Source organism: Triticum urartu, chromosome 2 (genome assembly GCF_003073215.2).
Source record: "Triticum urartu cultivar G1812 chromosome 2, Tu2.1, whole genome shotgun sequence".
In the NCBI taxonomy this organism is placed as follows: Eukaryota; Viridiplantae; Streptophyta; class Magnoliopsida; order Poales; family Poaceae; genus Triticum; species Triticum urartu.
The window spans coordinates 653,334,816-653,352,369 of record NC_053023.1 but is presented as its reverse complement, the minus strand read 5'-3'; the positions used below and the strand labels follow the sequence as shown (position 1 = coordinate 653,352,369).

The window sequence follows — 17,554 nt, the reverse complement described above, 5'->3', positions numbered from 1 at the left end:
TCGGATTTCGTCAAAGTTACGGCTGGCAGTCCCGACCCAAACCCACAAAGCTGGGGCGCAGCTGAGAGTGCCAGCGCTCTATTTCGCATGCATCGGCCCACTTGCCAGCCCCTCTCTCTCTTCTCTCCTCTCCTTTCTTTCTTTTTTTCTCCTCTCTCCTTGTATGCATCGCCCCACCACCTACCACACACAGCCGGATCGGGGAAGGGCTCACGCGGCCGTGGCGGAGCACGGCCGGGGCGGAGCATGGCCGGAGGAGGGGGAGCGGGACGACGGCTTCCTGAAGGTGCTGCGGGCGCTGCGCGACGCCGCGCGAACTGTCGAGGCCGGGCACTCCTCGCGCTCGAGGCCGCCGCGGGCGCTCCTCGCGGCCTGGCACTCCTCGCGCTCGAGGCCGGCGCGCTCCTCGCGCTCGAGGCCGCCGCGCTCCTCGCGCTCGAGGCCGCCGCCCACGACCTGCTTGCTGGCTACCCCGAGCTGCACCCGCTCTGCCGTCTGCTCGCCACGAGCAGCGCGTCGCCGGCGCGTGCATGCGCAGCAGCAGCCACGGCTCGGCCCCGCCCCGCTCCTAGCAGCGTCGCAGGAGAGCACGTAGCGGGAGTGGTCGGCGTGGTGCGCCTCGAAATCGAAGCGGCCGCGGGGCACGCAGGGAGCAAAGCCGTGGTCGGAGCTGGCGAGGCAGGGCCGTGGCCGGAGCAGGCAAGGCCGGGACGGGCGAGGCCGAAGCAGGCAAGGCCGGGACGGCCACGGGCGCGCGCGGCCACGGGAGTTCCTGCCCCCGTCCAAGAAGCACCCGCCGACGAGGAAGAGCCGGATGAGGAGGAGGGTGGCGTCGACGTCTTCGTGCCCCCGACGGCCATGGCGGAGGAGGAAGGACGGGGCGGGCGACGGAGCTCGCGAGGAGGACGCCGCATCTCCGCTCGTCCAAGACCTCGCGGGACACCGTGGTGCGCGCGCTGGCGCCGTACCTCACCATTGCCCTGTCCGGCTCCAGCAGCGGCGCCGGGTCCGGCCCCGTCCGCTCGCCACCTCGCCCGGCCGGCCTCCCGCACGCCGGCTGGTCGGCTCGCGCCGGCTCCGCCTCCCGCGGCTTACTCCGCGCCGGCCTTGCTCCCTGCCTGCTCGCTCCGTCCGGCTTCGCTAGCCACCGCTGTTCGCGTGGTGGTTGGGGGGCGCAACGAGTGGATAGCTTTTCACTCCCAGGCTATATTTTTCGCCGATAGCCTCCCAGAAGGCGAAAAAAATGCCTCTTGGGGGCTCAACGGCTGGAGATGGCCTAAAGACGACATTTCGCCTCAAAAACCGTCTCGCGTTGGCTCGCGCCGCTATATGTAGCGGGTCCCACTCGCAACGGCCGAGCCGTTCCATCCCCGCCTCCCCCCCTTCCACAAGTTCGGGAAATCCCCCCAAAACCCAACCCAATTCCACCAATCGGTCGCTGCTTCGGCCGCCCCACCTCGGCGTGGAGATGGCTAACCGACGCGGCGGCGGAGGCCGCGACGGAGGGAGAGATTCCGGTGACAAGAGGGGCGGCGGAGGCGGCAGGAACCGGGGCCGCGGCGGCGGCCGAGCGGCTCCCCCCGCCGGCGGGAGAGGCCCCCGCGATGAGGTTGACGAGACCCGCGGAGGCGGCTCGGCTCCCGTCGGAGACCAGAACCGCGGAGGAGGCGCCTCTCGCGGCTTAGGCCAGTACCGCGGCGGAGGCGGCGCGGACCGCGACCGAGGTGCCAGCTCTTACGCGCGAGGCGGGGACCGCGGCGCGGGCGGCGAGGACTACGGCAGGGTCGACAACGCTTACGGAAGATACCAGAGCCCCCGCGGAGGCGGCGGGGATCCAAGCGGAAGCCGAGGAAGAGAAGGGCGTGGTTCGGGAAGCAATGGACCTCGGGACCCGTACCACCATGGGGGAGAGCAGGGTCGCGGCGCGGGCGGCGGAGATCACGGCGCGGGCGGCGGGCCTTACGGAGGATACCAGGGCCGCGGCGGAGGGGAGGACTACTATCCAAGCAGATGGCACGGAGGAGGGCGCGGTCCGTACGGGTACCACCCCGCGCCGCAGGAAGAGCGGCGTCGCGACAAGTACCCCCAGCAGTACGCCGCGACACCGTCGCCGAAGAAGATCCCCTCCAAGGAGGTGGCGAGCCCGTCGCGACCTGGTGGTAAGCGCCGTTCCCTGATTTACATGCGAGCCTTCTGAACTCTGGCATGATTCGGTAGTTCCCCTCTGAAATGTTCGAAACATGGGCCTGCGCTGTTTGATTTCACGCATGTGGTTGATAGGGGCGATGCGTTTCTCCAGGCGTGCTGTTTACCTTCTCAAATTACGGGCCTGTGATTGCAATTTTGGCTGGCCGCGTGCTGATTTAGAGGAGCATTTGCGTCGGTGTGATCTCAGATTGTTTCGTATTTCGTTTCTGCTCCATGATTACGCAGTATCTGAAGTTTTATACGGTTCTGTTGCAGTATTATGAACTCCAGGTTTATAGATCGAGATAATAGGATTGGCGATTATCTATCTTTTTGATAAGTTCCCTTTGCTGCATTGTCTGTATTAGAGCTGTACCTACCTCTTATTCTCTTGTATCTTGAATCCATAGGAAGCGTTTGATTCTTAGCTTGATAGGGTCATTACAATCCTGAATTGCTTGAAAAAGTAGGATGAAGATGTGGTGTTGAACTCGCCTACATGCTAACTGAACTCCTAAACGGTTGTTGGTAGCCTCTGTTCTGCAATTTTGAGATGGCAAATGATTGTTTGAGAGGATGCAGAGCATATGGGATAAGAATCCTGTCAGATTGCACTAGAGGAACCTTGGTAGTTTGGTATGTCACCTTGTAGTTTCGAACATTTAGAATATCATTTAACTACTGTATCCGAACATTTAGAATATCATTTAACGACTGTATCCTTTATCAAGAATACATGAAAGCATCAGAGTTTTCACCAGTAAAAACCTGAATCTGATTCTATTTGGGATTTTTCTATGAATTTGTTATTTCACAATTAGGCTCGCATGAATGCGTCATGCTATTGTTTGGAGTCAGCATGAAGAACTTTGGGCCTTCTGGGGGCACCATTTGTAGTACTGTATCCTGATTGTACTTGCGAGCCTCGTGAACTCTGACATGATTCGTTCGTTCCTCTGAAATGTTCGAAACATTGGCGGGGTTGATCGATCAAGTGATCAATGATTTCGTGATGTTTAGTCATTAGAGTATTGCTGTTTAATTTCACACATGTGGTTGACTGAGGCGAGTTTGTCCAGGCATCCCTGTTCTAGTAGCGTGGACTGCTATCTTGTTTGAAACTACGGGCCTGTAATTGCAATTTTTGTTGGTTGCATGCTGATATAGAGTAGCATTTGCATTGGTGTAATCTTAGATTGTTTCTTATTTTGATCATGGTCATCATAATGTGCTTTGTATCTGTATGTTTCTGTTTGTAGTATTTTGGATGCCCAAATGTGCTCCAATTTTTATGGATCTAGATATATTGGAATGAGGATTGTCTTTGTATGATAAGTTCCATGTGCTGCATGCCTGCATTGTCTCATGATTATGCGGTTTCCCAAGTTTCATACAGTTCGGTTGTAGTATTATGAATGCCTATGTGTGCTCCAAGGTTTATAGGTTGACGTGAATAGGAATGAAAGTTATCTGATTATCTCCCTGTATGATAAGTTCCCTTTGGTGCATTGTCTGTATTACAGCTGTACTTATGGCAGCTATTGATGCCTCTCATTCTCTTGTATCTTGAATCAATAGGAAGCGTTTGATTCTTAGTTTGATAGGGTCATTACAGTCCTGTTTTGCTTGAGAAAGTGGGAGGATAATGTGGTGATGAACTCAACTATGTTAACTGAACTTTTAAACTGTTTAGTAAACTCTGTTCCGTAATTTTGAGATGGCAGATGCTTGTTTGATAGGATGCACAGCACATGAGATAAATGGAAATCTTGTCAGATAGAACTAGAGGAACCTGAGTAGTTTGGTACGTCACCATGTGGTTTCATAACATTTATATCATCGGTGAACTACCGAATCCTTCATCAGAAGACAAGAAAGCCTCACGGTTTTCACTGTATCTGATTCTTTTGGGTTTTTCTTCTTAGGAATGCTTTATTTCATAAGTAGGCTTGCATGCATGCGTCAGTGGATCGGTTGCTTCATGCTATGGTTTGGAGTCAGCATGGATAAGAACTTTGGCCTTTTGGGGGTACCTTTTTGTAGTAGCAAGGGTATGAACTAAAATGAAATTGCAGTGCAGGGGACCATCTACTATCTGAAGTTGGAAACGTTGAGTGATTTCCTCTCCTTATAGCTACATTTACTTCAGCATTTTAATTTGAGAAACTGTAGTGCCCTATCCGAACTGCTAGTGAAACTGTAGTTTTTTTTATCCCACAGTCCCCCTCTTTAAAAAGCATTCTATGTTACTGCTTTCCTTGTGTAAAACTTTGCTGTTTCTAACTGTTCTTTTTCCTCCCTTCAGTCAGAAAAATTGGTCCCATTGAAGAGGTAGAAGTCAAACTTTGGGTGAACCACTTTAGCATTAAGTTTGGGGAATCAACTGTCTTTCACTACGGTGTCAAGCTCGCCCAAGTTTCTCCAGAGGCATCAGGAGGCTTGGAGCTCTCCATGGCAGATCAGAATTTTGTAAATGCTCAACTCTTGAAGATGCTTCAGAAGTCTCCACATTCATTAGTTGTTGCTTCTGATGGCAAGGGCAATCTGTACTCCTTTGCCAAACTGCCAGAAGGTTTATCCCTCCCTGTGTCAGTTCGGTCACGGGCCTACAATGCCTCAGTAGAGTTCAAGGACGAGCTGCCGTTCCGCTCTGATCAGCATGTGCCTAGGAATGTCTTGAAGGCTCTTGATGTCATTGTGCGTCAGGCCTCTAGCTATGAAAAGATTATCATTGGTCAGACATTATATTCACCACAGTGGTTAGTTCTTGAGGGCTCCAATCATGTTCATGTCCAAGCTCTAGGGGGAACGAAGCAGACCCTAAAACCCACCGAGCAAGGGCTAGTCTTATGTGTGGACTATTCAGTTATGGACTTCTGCAAACCTGAAAGCCGTGTTCTGGATCTTGTTGAGCACTTGCTGAAGCGCTTTGGCAGAAGGAACCACCTTAACCCCCGTAGTCCAGCTCTAGACAAGGAAGAGTGGGAATATTTGAAGAGTCAGCTCAGAGGCCTGTGTATTACCGTGAGTTACCAGAAGAAGTCCTCTGAAGGAAAAAGGGATGCGCCAACAGTTAGGAAGTACAAGGTTCAAGACTTGACGGCTGAAAATGCTGAACAGATAATCTTCAAGGAGTTCAAAGTAGATAAGAGTTGGGAGCTTGTTCAGTATTATCGTCAGCAGTACGGGGAGGATATTCAGTATAAGATGCTTCCATGCTTGATTTTGAGCAAGAGAGAGGACAAGCCAAACTATGTCCCGATTGAGCTTTGCAGGCTTCATAGATGTCAGAAGTATCCCAAGGATTCCAGCCAGGAACCGAGGAGGCCACCCCCATCAGATGAGCGGAAAATTATGATTGAGCGAATGGTTAATGATGGACTGGATGGGCCTTGCAGGTAACTATTTTGTGTTTGGGCGCCCTTCTACTTCTGCATACGCATGCTATCCATTCTTTCCTTTTTTCAGTCTAGAAACCTAATATATCACACAATTTACTTGCTGCTGAGAATGTAATTCCAGTGCAATATAATTTGCTAGAAGTTCGATACAATAGTTTTTTTTTCTGTGTAAACAATACCTCTACAGCAGAACATGTGTGTGAAAGAAACATGAAGTTTAACTATGGTATCAGTATATTTTTCAATTCACTGCCCACTTACGTAATTCTTACTGAAGTATTTGCTGTCATTTTCTTTCTTTGGAAGGAACTGATCTTTGCGTTTCTTCAAAAAAGGATCTGATGCTTAACGAATAATTAGTGAAAGGAACTCATTTTTATTACGGGGTACTAACGATCATTTTACTTGCAGAGGAGGAAACAGAGGCGAGCAATTCAGGATTTCATTGGATACACAGATGACAGAAGTGACCGGCAGGATCCTTCTCCCCCCAGTGCTAAAACTGGGTGACTCTAAAGAATTGAGTATTCGTCTTGCTAACCGCCAGTGGAACCTCCAGGATCACAAAATATTTGAAGGCCAGTCTCTCAAGTGCTGGGGCGTGCTCGATTTCAGTGGACAAGAGACTCGTTTCAGGGATGCCTTTATTGCAAAGATTGTCAGAAAGTGCAATAATCTCGGTATTACGATGTTCTGTGAGCCAAGCCTTGTGCACAAGTCAGCAATGTTGGTGCTATCTGATCCGGACAAACTACGTAGGGAGCTTAGCAAAGCGAAGGAGGCTGCGGAGGAGAAGGGGCAGAAGCTGCAGCTCCTCTTCTGCCCGATGTCTGAGCTGCACCCTGGGTACAAGACGCTGAAGCTGATCTGCGAGATAGAACTGGGGATGCAGACTCAGTGTCTCTTGACCCAGCTGGCGAACAAAGAAGGCAAGGGCCAGGACCAGTACTTGTCCAACCTTGCCCTCAAGATCAACAGCAAGCTCGGAGGAAGCAACATGCAGCTATCTCGCGAGCTCCCAATGGTGACTGGCACACGCTTCATGTTCATCGGCGCGGACGTGAACCACCCGCCTCCAGGAGACACGGTGAGTCTGTCGATAGCAGCTGTTGTGGCGTCCATGGATTGCCCTAGCGCCAGCCAGTACGTGCCGAGAATCCGTGCCCAGAGGCACCGCTCGGAGGAGATCGATAACCTCGGTACCATGTGTAAGGAGCTCATCCAAGTCTACATGGAAAGGAACGGCGGCTTCAAGCCAGACAAGATCATTTACTTCCGCGATGGCGTGAGCGACGAGCAGTTCAAGATGGTCCTTGACAAGGAGCTAGTGTCTATGGAGAAGGGTATCTGCGAGGACGACTACTCGCCGACGATCACAGTTGTCGTGGCCAAGAAGCGGCACAACACGCGGCTGTTCCCCAAGGACGAAAACGAGCTGCAGACAACGAATGGCAATGTGCTCCCTGGCACGGTCGTCGACACAGTCGTGGTCGACGGTTCGCACGATGACTTCTTCCTCTGCAGCCACGACGGGCTGCACGGGACGAGCCGGCCCACGCACTACTACATGCTGAAGAACGGGCACGGCTTCAAGCGCGTGGACCTGCAGAAGCTGGTGTACAGCATGTGCTTCATGTTCGCTCGCTGCACCAAGCCAGTGTCGCTGACGGCGCCCATCAAGTACGCCGACATCACGGCCTACCGCGGCAGGGACTACTACGACAGCAGGATGGATTCCCTGCAGTTCCAGGCGCAGTTCCAGGCCGTCGAGTTCCCGGAGCTGCGCGTGCACCCGGATCTCAGGGACAAGATGTTCTTCGTCTGATGCCGCCTGCTTTTTCAGGGCACCCTGGAGCACGGTGAGCACGTTCTGCTTCTTGTGTGCGCGTTCTTGCAGCGTACGGTGAAGGCCTGCTGTGTTGTGTACATGGTCGTCAAGTTGGCTCTTACGGCTTTGCTGTGTTCGTACATGCTCGCCGAATTGATTCATACAGCTTTGCTGTGTTCTGTACATGCTCGCCGAACTGGCTTGTTACAAACTCATTCTTGTACATTCTGTTACTGGAGATACTGCTGATCACTGTGAATCAACAAAGAATAGTTTCGATCTTTCTTCTTTTTTGTTTTTCACAATCCATATTCCAGCAGATGTTGGAGAACTGGAGTGCTGGGAAAGGATATGAGAAATATATTTTTGACATTTCTTTGGCATTCCGGCAATCAGCCAAATGTTGTAAGGCAGCCAGTTACATACAAAAGATCCCTTTGGGATTGCACTACTGCATAGTGATGGTTGACAGGTTGCGGTCGTACGTTCTTCAAACCTAGTGGCTGACAGGTTGCGGTCAGGCAATCACTAGTAATAGCCGTAGTGGTACAAGTGATGTGAAGTCGTACGTCAGAGAAAATCCCACACCGGTATCGACGACTGACCCTCCTCTCCATTCTCATGGTCGATCTGGGGATTCGTCTCCATGAATTGCAATGCGTGCATGTCACCAGTATAGGCCTGCAAGATTTACGCTCACTTCAGTAACTACGGCATCAAGAACGGTATGAACCATACCTGAGTCCGGACTTCAGAATTTAGCAACTACTACTTCATTAAGTGGTGAAATGCTTCAAAAAGATATCAAACATAAGCTTCTCTTTTACAATCACTGATTCCAAACAACTCACTTGGGTTTCGGTTAGTTCACCATTCCCAGGGAATGGCTGCTGTTGCAGGGTTGGAACTGCAGAAGCCTGCATGCCCACAAGAACCTGATAACTAATCGACATGACTATACATTGTTATCAAGAGATGAACACAAACCTGATCAAAATGGTTCAAATTGTCACGAAGGTTCTGTGAGGTACTAAGACCAAAGTTGTGGCCAAGTACATAATGTCCCTGCACAATACAGAGAGAAGCTAAACCACATTCACAAGGCCACATGAAAATACTAGGAGTCGTGTGTTCATGTTGAAGAATTCACCTGCATTGGTTGATCTGGTAGGAACTGATCCGTAACATTCACTTCCCTTTCCCTTGGTCCTGCAGCTGCTTCGCCAGAATGCCCTATTTTCATAGCATGCAAAAGAAAATGTTTAAATTGACATGTACAAGTGTATAAAAAGAGTTCACATCTATAAAGAAATAATCTGCAGAGACACCTTTTCTTTGTTTCTGCCTTTTATTGGTTTCCTGACAATTTCCACGACGAGTAACTTCACTCATCTTCTTTCCTGTAGATTTCTGAGGCTCGCTGCTATTACCAAGAGGATAATCATTTTGAACCATACGAGTTAACTGATCCTTGATGGAATGGACAACAGATGACTTAGCAGCTAGTGTTGATTGCAAAGTTCGTTCAATTCCTTCATTAAGTTGATCCGACTGGCTTGCGACCATTGAAAATGTCTCTACGTTCGCTGCAGCCTTAGAAGCAATCTTATAGAACAAACGACAAAGAGCTGCATAACGCTCTGGAACACAAGATCCTATATGACTGTCAAAACTAAACCCATTGATTTCATGAACGGTCCCCAACTTTGCATCTTTACTCCATCTCTTAAGAAGATACTGTAGGGGGATCTCTTTAACATTCTTCAGTTCATATACCTTTAATATATGGCAGCATAAAATTCCAGCAGTTTCAAATTTTTTACAAGTGCATGCAACCGTGCCATCTGATGAATCAAACCGCACAAGTTGTTCTTTAGTTCTGTTTTTAAAAGTAATCATATACTCAGAAAGAGAGCCGAACTCGCCGCAACCGTAAACCATACAGTCCATGCACTCTTCATACTCTTTCCTAAATAACTCAAAATTTATTGGTGTATACAAGTTTGCAGCCTGCCAGAGCAGTGGCAGAGGTGTTCTTGGTTCCCTTTGGCTGGCTTGGTAATCAGCTTGTATCTCTTCCTGTCTCCTCTTCTCAACTGAACTTTCAAAAAACTTCAAAAAAGGAGATAGCTCTTTCTCACAATCCAAGTATTCTTTCATCCTTATGCCTAAGGTTTCTGCTCGTACCATGCTTTTAATGTCCCCAGAGAATATTTGTCGGCCATATGGCAAGGCCCAATTTTCTCTGTCTTCGTAAAGCTCATTTAACAATTTGTTTTCTTTAAGGTTGTATTTCTCCATTATCACATTCCATGTCTCAACAAACTCTTGGCCATCCTCGACATCAAATACACAGTGGCTAAAATCATGCGTGAATTCTTCTGAAATACAGAAAACATGCGCCAAGGACTTAACTGCATCCTGGTATATTTGCCACAAGCAATAACGGTGAACTGTACCAGGCCAAGCGAGGTCTAGTGCTTCCTTCAAAGCAGCAGATTGATCTGTCAAAATAGTCTTTGGCTGTTTCCCACACATGGCACTCTTAAAGGTCTCAAGAAGCCACTTGAAAGATTCAGCCGTTTCATCATACAGGAAAGCAGCACCAAATATGACCATTTGCCTATGATGGTTGATACCCAAAAACAAAGCTAGTGGCCTGCTGTAGTCATTCAGTTTGTAGGTCATATCAAAGCAGATCACATCACTGAAATAATGATAGTCGAAGATTGATCTTGCATCAGCCCAGAAGACATTAGCAGCTTTGTCATTTTCATCCACCTGGATGGCATAGTAAAAAGATGGATTATCACTCTTCATACTTCGAAAATAATCTGTAAGATCTCTGAAATCCCCTGCGTTCATATCTTTTGTAGGCTTGGTCCGAAGATAATTCTTGTACCTTGGAGGAATGCTTATGGCATTTCCATTTCCAGATTGAACCTTGGACAATAATCTTTGCGACTTCAGCATCCCAATATCAATTGGACCAGCAAGCTGGTGATTATGATCCTGCACAAATTCTGTCACTCGGTATTTTCCACTGGGCGTTAACATGATAGAAAATCGTGCAGGGCAACCCGTCCTTGTCTCCGGGTAAGGTCTCTTGGGCAAATTCTTTGCGCGAAAGCCCTCTCTGGAACAGACATAAAACCTTGATCTACTGCCACTTTTTGCTGTTTTATCCCACAATCCTTTTCGGACACTAAATCCCACATTTCCTGCATAACTAACATAATACTTGCATGCTTTCTCTTCACTCTCGAAGACCATTCCAATTATGGGCACTCCTCCAGCGTTCGCAACAACTTCTGGTGGCAATTCTGGCTCTTCTTCTGCCTTCTCTTCAGGTTTATCTGCAGTCTGGGAGAAACAAGCACGCCTATATAATCTCATATTTGTATAAACGATTATATAAACAAGCACCCACATATTTTCCCTGATCTAGAAACTCAAACAGAAAAGGGGAAATTTCAGATCCCAAAAACAGAAACTTTGATGATGGCAAAGCAAAGCGCACCGCTACACTACCCTGCCTGCAATGTGCAATCCCAAAAACATCACGGATTATACCTGCGGGTCCTCCTTGCCGAGGAACTGTCCTCCGGCACTCCTCCGGCGCCGCTCCGCCAGGGCTTGCCTCGACGGGACCTGCAGGCAACAACGGCAGCAGTAAGTAAGTTGACAACCATGACCTGCCCAGTCCAACTAGCCCCCAAACCGGACCTCGTCACAAAGAATCCCACCTTAGCGGCGGCGCGGTTAACGCCCTGGCGGCCGCTCCGCTTCTGCATGTAGCGGGTGATGATATCGCGGCGCTCCTCGTTCGTGTAGCGGGAGACCCGGATACCCAGCTCCCGGAGCAGCCGCGAATGCTCCAACGAGGCGGCCCCAGAGGGGCCGCATCCCTTGTTTTCTCCGGCGGCGGAAGTCTCTACACCGCCGGGCTTGAGCTGGTTCTTACGGGCGGCGCGGCGCTTCTTGGAATTGGAGGAGAGGTCGAGGTAGGTGCGGACGATGTGAGAGATGCGGGGTGTCGGATGCTGTGGTTGGCTCGGCGCTGGTGAGGACGCAGCGGGGTCGCCGGCGGCCCCGCCGCCGGAGGTGGTGGCCATGGTTTGGGATCGGAGGGGTGGGGAAAAACGGACGGATTGGGCCAAAGGACTCAGCAGGATAGTCGACTGAGGTGTGTATGACACGCGGGACCCGAATTTCAGTGTCCCCGACCAGCAGCGTGGGACACGTGGGACGCGCAAAAACAAGGGTTTGTGCATACGAAAGCGTCCACAAAACCATTCATCCGGGATTGTTGGTACATGATCAAAGTAGTCCTTATAGAACAGACGTGCGCCAAAGACTATGCCTTCATATACTCTTGAAACCCTTCGGAAATTTATTTTGCCCTAATTTTTCGCCGCCGCACACCTCTATACCAATCTGGAGGTCTTTTCCAGTACTCTCCTGGAGGGGGAATTCTTCACGGTGGCCATCTCCATCAACTTGAAGGCAAACATGATCGATTGTGAGTAGTTTCCTTAAGACTATGGGTTTGTAGCAGTAGCTAGATGGTTCTCTCTCCCTTGCTTCTCAATATAAAGATCACATGAGCTGACCTACAAGATTGTGATCCATTTGATGTAATTTGTTGGTGTGTTTGTTGGCATATGATGAATTTTCACTTTATGATCAGATTTATCCATGAACCTTTTTGAGATCTATTTGGTTTCTTTGTTGCATAATACTTATTCATATATGATCTTTGATGTATTCTTCTTTCTTTGACCAATTTTGGGGTTTGATCTTCAGAGAGAGTTGTGTATGATAGTTGGGTTCAACCTTGCAAGTAATGTAATTCAGTGACAGGAAGTGGAAAAGGCTTGTATTGTGTTGTTGCATGTAGGGATAAAAAGGTCGTTGCATAGTTCTGCTTTGAACGTTGAGTGAAGACAATATATCATCTACTTTATGTCATCATGCTTATTGTAATACTCTACTTTTACCTAATATTTTAAGATGCATGCTGGATAGCAGTTTTGGGTGGAGTATTAGCTATAGATGCATTGGGATAACGGTCTATAGATATTGGGACGTGATGCTCATATGTTAATTATGTCATGAATGTTCATACCCATAAATATTGCAATTTAATCACAACCCAAATGTAGTTCGTTTACCACACTATGTTTTCTTATAGAGAGAGACCACTAGCGAACCTATGAACCCCGGTCTAGTTTCTTCGTGTAAAACTTTAAAATTTATCAACGCTTTTTTAATTTTCGCTTTTACTTTCTCATCAAGTCCAAGTCATTTTTTATTTCCATCGCTGTTTCAATCCTTTGACTAGCAAGCTAGTGAGATTGGCAACATCACTAGTCCAGTTTGGGCTCTACTATCGCCAATATGTCCATTTAATAATTGTGTGCGATAGGTATTCCTATCACACATGCCCTCCATATATGCACCGTCTTCTTTTTGTCTGATATTACACACATATACAGGTTTGAAATGTTTGGCGTATTTCCATTAATCACACACGCATATGAGACGCAACCATGTGTGGTACTGCTGGAAATCCCACACGCATATGAGATCCAACCGTGTGTTCGACCGTTGAGTATCACACACGTTTTCCGTCAAAAACCCGTCTGTTATTTATTTTTCCATCGCACACGCTGTTTTCTTTCAAACAATTGCTACTTGTGAGCTACGTTGGGATTTTTTCGAAGAGGAGGGGATGATGCAGTATAATAGAGATAAGTATTTCTCTCAGTTATGAAACTAAGGTTATCAATACAGTAGGAGAACCAAGCAACACTATGTAAACAGCACCAGCACACAAACAACAAATCCTCGCACCCAACGCAAACAAGGGGTTGTCAATCCCTTGACGGTTAATTGCCAGATTAAATTGTATGATGATAGATAAATAGATCGCTGATACGTCCATTTTGCATCATGTTTTTCTACTGTTATTTATGATGTTTTCATCCATAATAATGCTTTTTGGAGTAATTCTAATGCCTTTTCTCTCATAATTTGCAAGGTACACACAAAGAGGGAGAATTTCGGCAGCTGGAAATTCAGACCTGGAAAAGCTACGTCAGGCCACCTATTCTGCACAACTCCAAACAAGCTGAAACTTCACGGAGAATTTTTATGAAATATATGAAGAATATTGGAGCAAATAACTACCAGAGGGGGCCACCAGGTGGGCACAACCCACCTGGACGCGCCAGGGAGCCCAGGCGTGCCCTGGTGGGTTGTGCTCACCTAGACCCACCTCCGGTGCCCATCTTCTGGCAGGGCGGGCCGGCAAAATCCGGGGCCCTGTGCGAAACTAAAAAATGGGGCCCTATCTTGCTATAAAAATGAACTAACAAGCAATTATAATGTATATGTATCTCGCAGAAATTTTTTATATAGTGTATAATATAAGATGTACTAATTAAATTTTGTTCTTTCTTTTCTCTTGCGCTTATATGGACCAGACTGATTTTTCCTCATGATGACTCAAATCTGTATTATTTAAACAGAAGATAAAAAGATGAATATAAGTTATACAATATCATATATCAATTGAAGATCATGCATTAATATTTTGCAATTAAACGAACCGTCTAACTCACCTGGTTTTGGGTCTTGTCCGGTTGAACTACTAGACTGTGATCTTTAACCGAGGAGGTAAGAACCAATCTGTAACGAAGTAACGATTCCTACGGAAATAATTAGGAAATTAAGAATTAGGAGTAGGAACCGAAGTTAATCGGGAAGGAGGATTTGCTAAGCACCTTGAGGCTGGAGTCGGTCAGTCGGTCATGGATAGGTCCGATGAGGCGATCTCGTTTCCTGTAGCAACGGCGAAAGAACTGCAGTGGACTGAAGTATCGATCCCAGAAAATTGGAAGAGGCAGCTATGAAGGCAACGACAGCAGCTCGATTCTGATCGCTCTGATGAGGCGAAGGCGACAGCCGACGAGACGATCTTGTTTTTTGTTGCGCCGCGGACGGGACCGCTGTTGCGGTTTCAGATCGAGGCGATCCCGATCGACTGCTGGAGCTATCCCTTGTTTTTAGACCGAGCACTTTCCTTTTTCTGAGAACATCGAGCGATCCTTTTTCCATTGAGCGATCGAGGCACCAGCGCTCGACGGCCTCGACTCGGCCCAACTCCAGCGCCGAGCGGCCCAGTGCGGTAGAGCCTTGGCATTTTTTTAGAAATACTATGCCTATATAAAAAATTTGGGGCTCCTCAAAATTATGGGCCCTGTGCGGGCCGCACATTTGGCACCACTATGGGCCAAGCCCTGTCTTCTGGTATATATATATATATATGTCATTTTGACCTAGAAAAAATAAGGAGAGGACTTTCGGGACGGAGCACCGCCGTCTCGAGGCGGAACTTGGGCAGGAGCACTTTTGCCCTCCGGCGGAGCGATTCCGCCGAGGGAACTTCCATCCCGGAGGGGGAAATCATCGTCATCATCATCACCAACAACTCTCCCATCTTGGGGAGGGTAATCTCCATCAACATCTTCAACAACACCATGTCATCTCAAACCCTAATTCATCTCTTGTGTTCAATCTTGTTACCGGAACTATAGATTAATTGGTGCTTGTGGTTGACTAGTAGTGTTGATTAAATCTTGTAGTTGATTACTATATGGTTTATTTGGTGGAAGATTATATGTTCAGATCTAATATGCTATTTAATACCACTCTGATCTTGAGCATGATTATCATTTGTGAGTAGTTACTTTTGTTCTTGAGGTCACGTGTGAAATCATGTTGCAAGTAATCATGTGAACTTGATATGTGTTCGATATTTTGATAGTATGTATGTTGTGATTCCCTTAATGGTGTCATGTGATCGTCGACTACATGACACTTCACCATATTTGGGCCTAAGGGAATGCACTGTGGAGTAGTTATTAGATGATGGGTTGCGAGAGTGACAGAAGCTTAAACCCTAGTTTACGCGCTATTCCGTAAGGGACCGATTGGATCCAAAAGTTTAATGGTTGTGACGCCCGGATAGTTACGCTACAGTAATCCTCCGCTAATGATGCCATGTCACCTCGATTACGGTGGCTAATCTCGCAGTAGTTCAAAACCAATTTGAATTCGATTTAAAAATCAGGCAAACAACAAAAGTTTTCAAAAATTAAAATTATAATGTTCAGAGTGAGCCAAATAATGCATAAGTAATTATGGCAGAGGAACTACACTTTTATAAAATGTTCAAATACTCTAAAATGATATAAACAGTAGCAAAAACAATTATTTAAATGCTTTTAAAATGATAAACTATTACAAACTAATATATTAAGGTGCCAAGTTAATTGTGGAAGTGGTATAATTTCTATTACCAATTTAGGGATCATTTTTGTATTTTACAAAACTAAAATACAATGAGGAACAAAATAAAACAAAAAAGAAATAAAATACATAAAAGAATAGAAAACTAAAATTACAAAAAAGAAGCCCCTTGGCCAACTGGGCCAAGCGGCCCAGCCGGCCAGCACCAGCACCCTGGCCAAAACGGCCCACTCCGACCCACCTGGCCCAGGCCGCCCCCCCACTCACCCCTTATCCCCACGACCAAACCCTAACCCCACCCCGTCGCCCCACTCGCCCTCCCACTGGCTCTCCCCCCTCCTCCCCGATCCAGATCGGATCGAGGGGAGCGAACCACCGACGCCAACGCCCGTAGCCGCCTCGCTGGCCCCCTCTCGCATCCTCGCGCCCCCCTCCCCTCTCCCTCAGCGGCGCCCCTCGCCGCGCCTGCCGCGTCGCCCCCGACGCCCTGCACCCGCCCTCCGTCGTCTGCTGCTGCCCGGAACGCCGCCCGTCGTCCGCCACCTCGTCCGGACCTCCCTCACCGGACTGCCGCCGCCTCGTCATCTCCCTCGTCGGACTCCCCGACCTCCGTCGAGCCCACTGCTAGTCCCTGCCACTCCCCGTGAGCTTCCCCCTCTCCCCCTCTCTCCGCCGCCCGCACCGCGGCACCTCCCCGCGCGCGCCCGCACGCCGCCGCATGCCGCCGCCGCCTCTGCGCCCGCGCCGCGTCGCTACCTCGCCCCGTGCCCGCTCGCCCCTGCCTCGCCGGCGCACCCCCCAAGCGCACGCGCTGCGTGTGCCCGCGCCCTCCGCCTGGCTCCACCGCGCTGTCGCCGCGCGCTGCGTGGCTCCCCTGGCCAAGCCCATTACTGGCTTCAGCGCCAGCCGCCTCCCCTGTTGTTTGCCGCCGCCGGGCGCTGCTAGTTGCTGCAGCCACCCACGTCCCGCGTGCGTGCCTACCGGCCGCCGTGCTCGCGGCGCCCGACTCTCCCCGTGCTGCTGCTGCCCCGCGGCCGAGCGCCGTCGCTCTCTGCTCCGCCGACCGCCGCGCTGGCACCCCGCCACTGGCTCGGTTGCCTCGCCCGCACCCGAGCGCCCGTAAACCCCAGTGCCCATTAAGCCCCCCTAGGGCTATGACAAAAGGACCCAGCCCAGAAACGTTTTAAAAAAAGATAAATTAATAATATTAATAAAAATATAATAAAAAGATAATTAATTAAGGAATTAATTAAGCTAATTAATCATAATTAGATTAACCTAATTAACTAATTAGTTTAATTAAACAGTAATTAGATTAGTTAAACATTAATTAGACTAAACAGTCAATGACCAGTGGGACACACACGCCAGCGAACCAGTCAACACCTCTGTTGACTGCTGATGTCATGCTGACGTCATGATGACATCAGCAAACACTGTTCTGGATAATGTTGAATTAAAATATTTAAATTAATCCTAAAGATGATTTAAATCTTTTAAAATTAATATAAAATAAACCGTAGCTCAGATGAAAATACTTTCTACATGAAAGTTGCTCAGAACGACGAGACGAATCCGGATACGCAACCCGTTCGTCCGCCAGACACCCCTAACATGTCAAACTCACAACTTTCCCCCTCCGGCTCCTCTGCCCGAAAACGCGAAACACCGGGGATACTTTCCCAGATGTTTGCCCCCTTCACCGATATCACCTCATACCGCGTTAGGGCACCTCTAGCACCGATAGTTGTCATGTCATGCATCACTATGCATCTGTTTGCTTAAATATTTATTGTTTCTTCCCCCTCTTCTTCCGCTAGAC

General features: G+C 48.7%; 2 protein-coding genes across 2 annotated transcripts; one reads left to right on the top strand and one right to left on the bottom strand.

The window, feature by feature from the left end:
• The first annotated feature begins 204 nt into the window (after nt 1-204).
• On the top strand, nt 205-7,710 carry LOC125539459 (protein argonaute 2-like). Its single transcript, XM_048702914.1, has 3 exons — nt 205-2,159; nt 4,493-5,585; nt 6,000-7,710. The coding sequence occupies exons 1-3, from the start codon at nt 1,244-1,246 to the stop codon at nt 7,411-7,413; spliced, it is 3,423 nt and encodes a 1,140-aa protein (XP_048558871.1). The 5' UTR covers nt 205-1,243; the 3' UTR covers nt 7,414-7,710.
• Nucleotides 7,711-7,768: 58 nt separating this feature from the next.
• On the bottom strand, nt 7,769-11,588 carry LOC125539460 (protein FAR1-RELATED SEQUENCE 7-like). Its single transcript, XM_048702916.1, has 7 exons — nt 11,163-11,588; nt 10,990-11,067; nt 8,745-10,779; nt 8,567-8,649; nt 8,404-8,481; nt 8,268-8,333; nt 7,769-8,097 (listed from the first exon to the last, which is right to left on the bottom strand). The coding sequence occupies exons 1-7, from the start codon at nt 11,529-11,531 to the stop codon at nt 7,987-7,989; spliced, it is 2,820 nt and encodes a 939-aa protein (XP_048558873.1). The 5' UTR covers nt 11,532-11,588; the 3' UTR covers nt 7,769-7,986.
• Between the last annotated feature and the right edge of the window lie 5,966 nt (nt 11,589-17,554).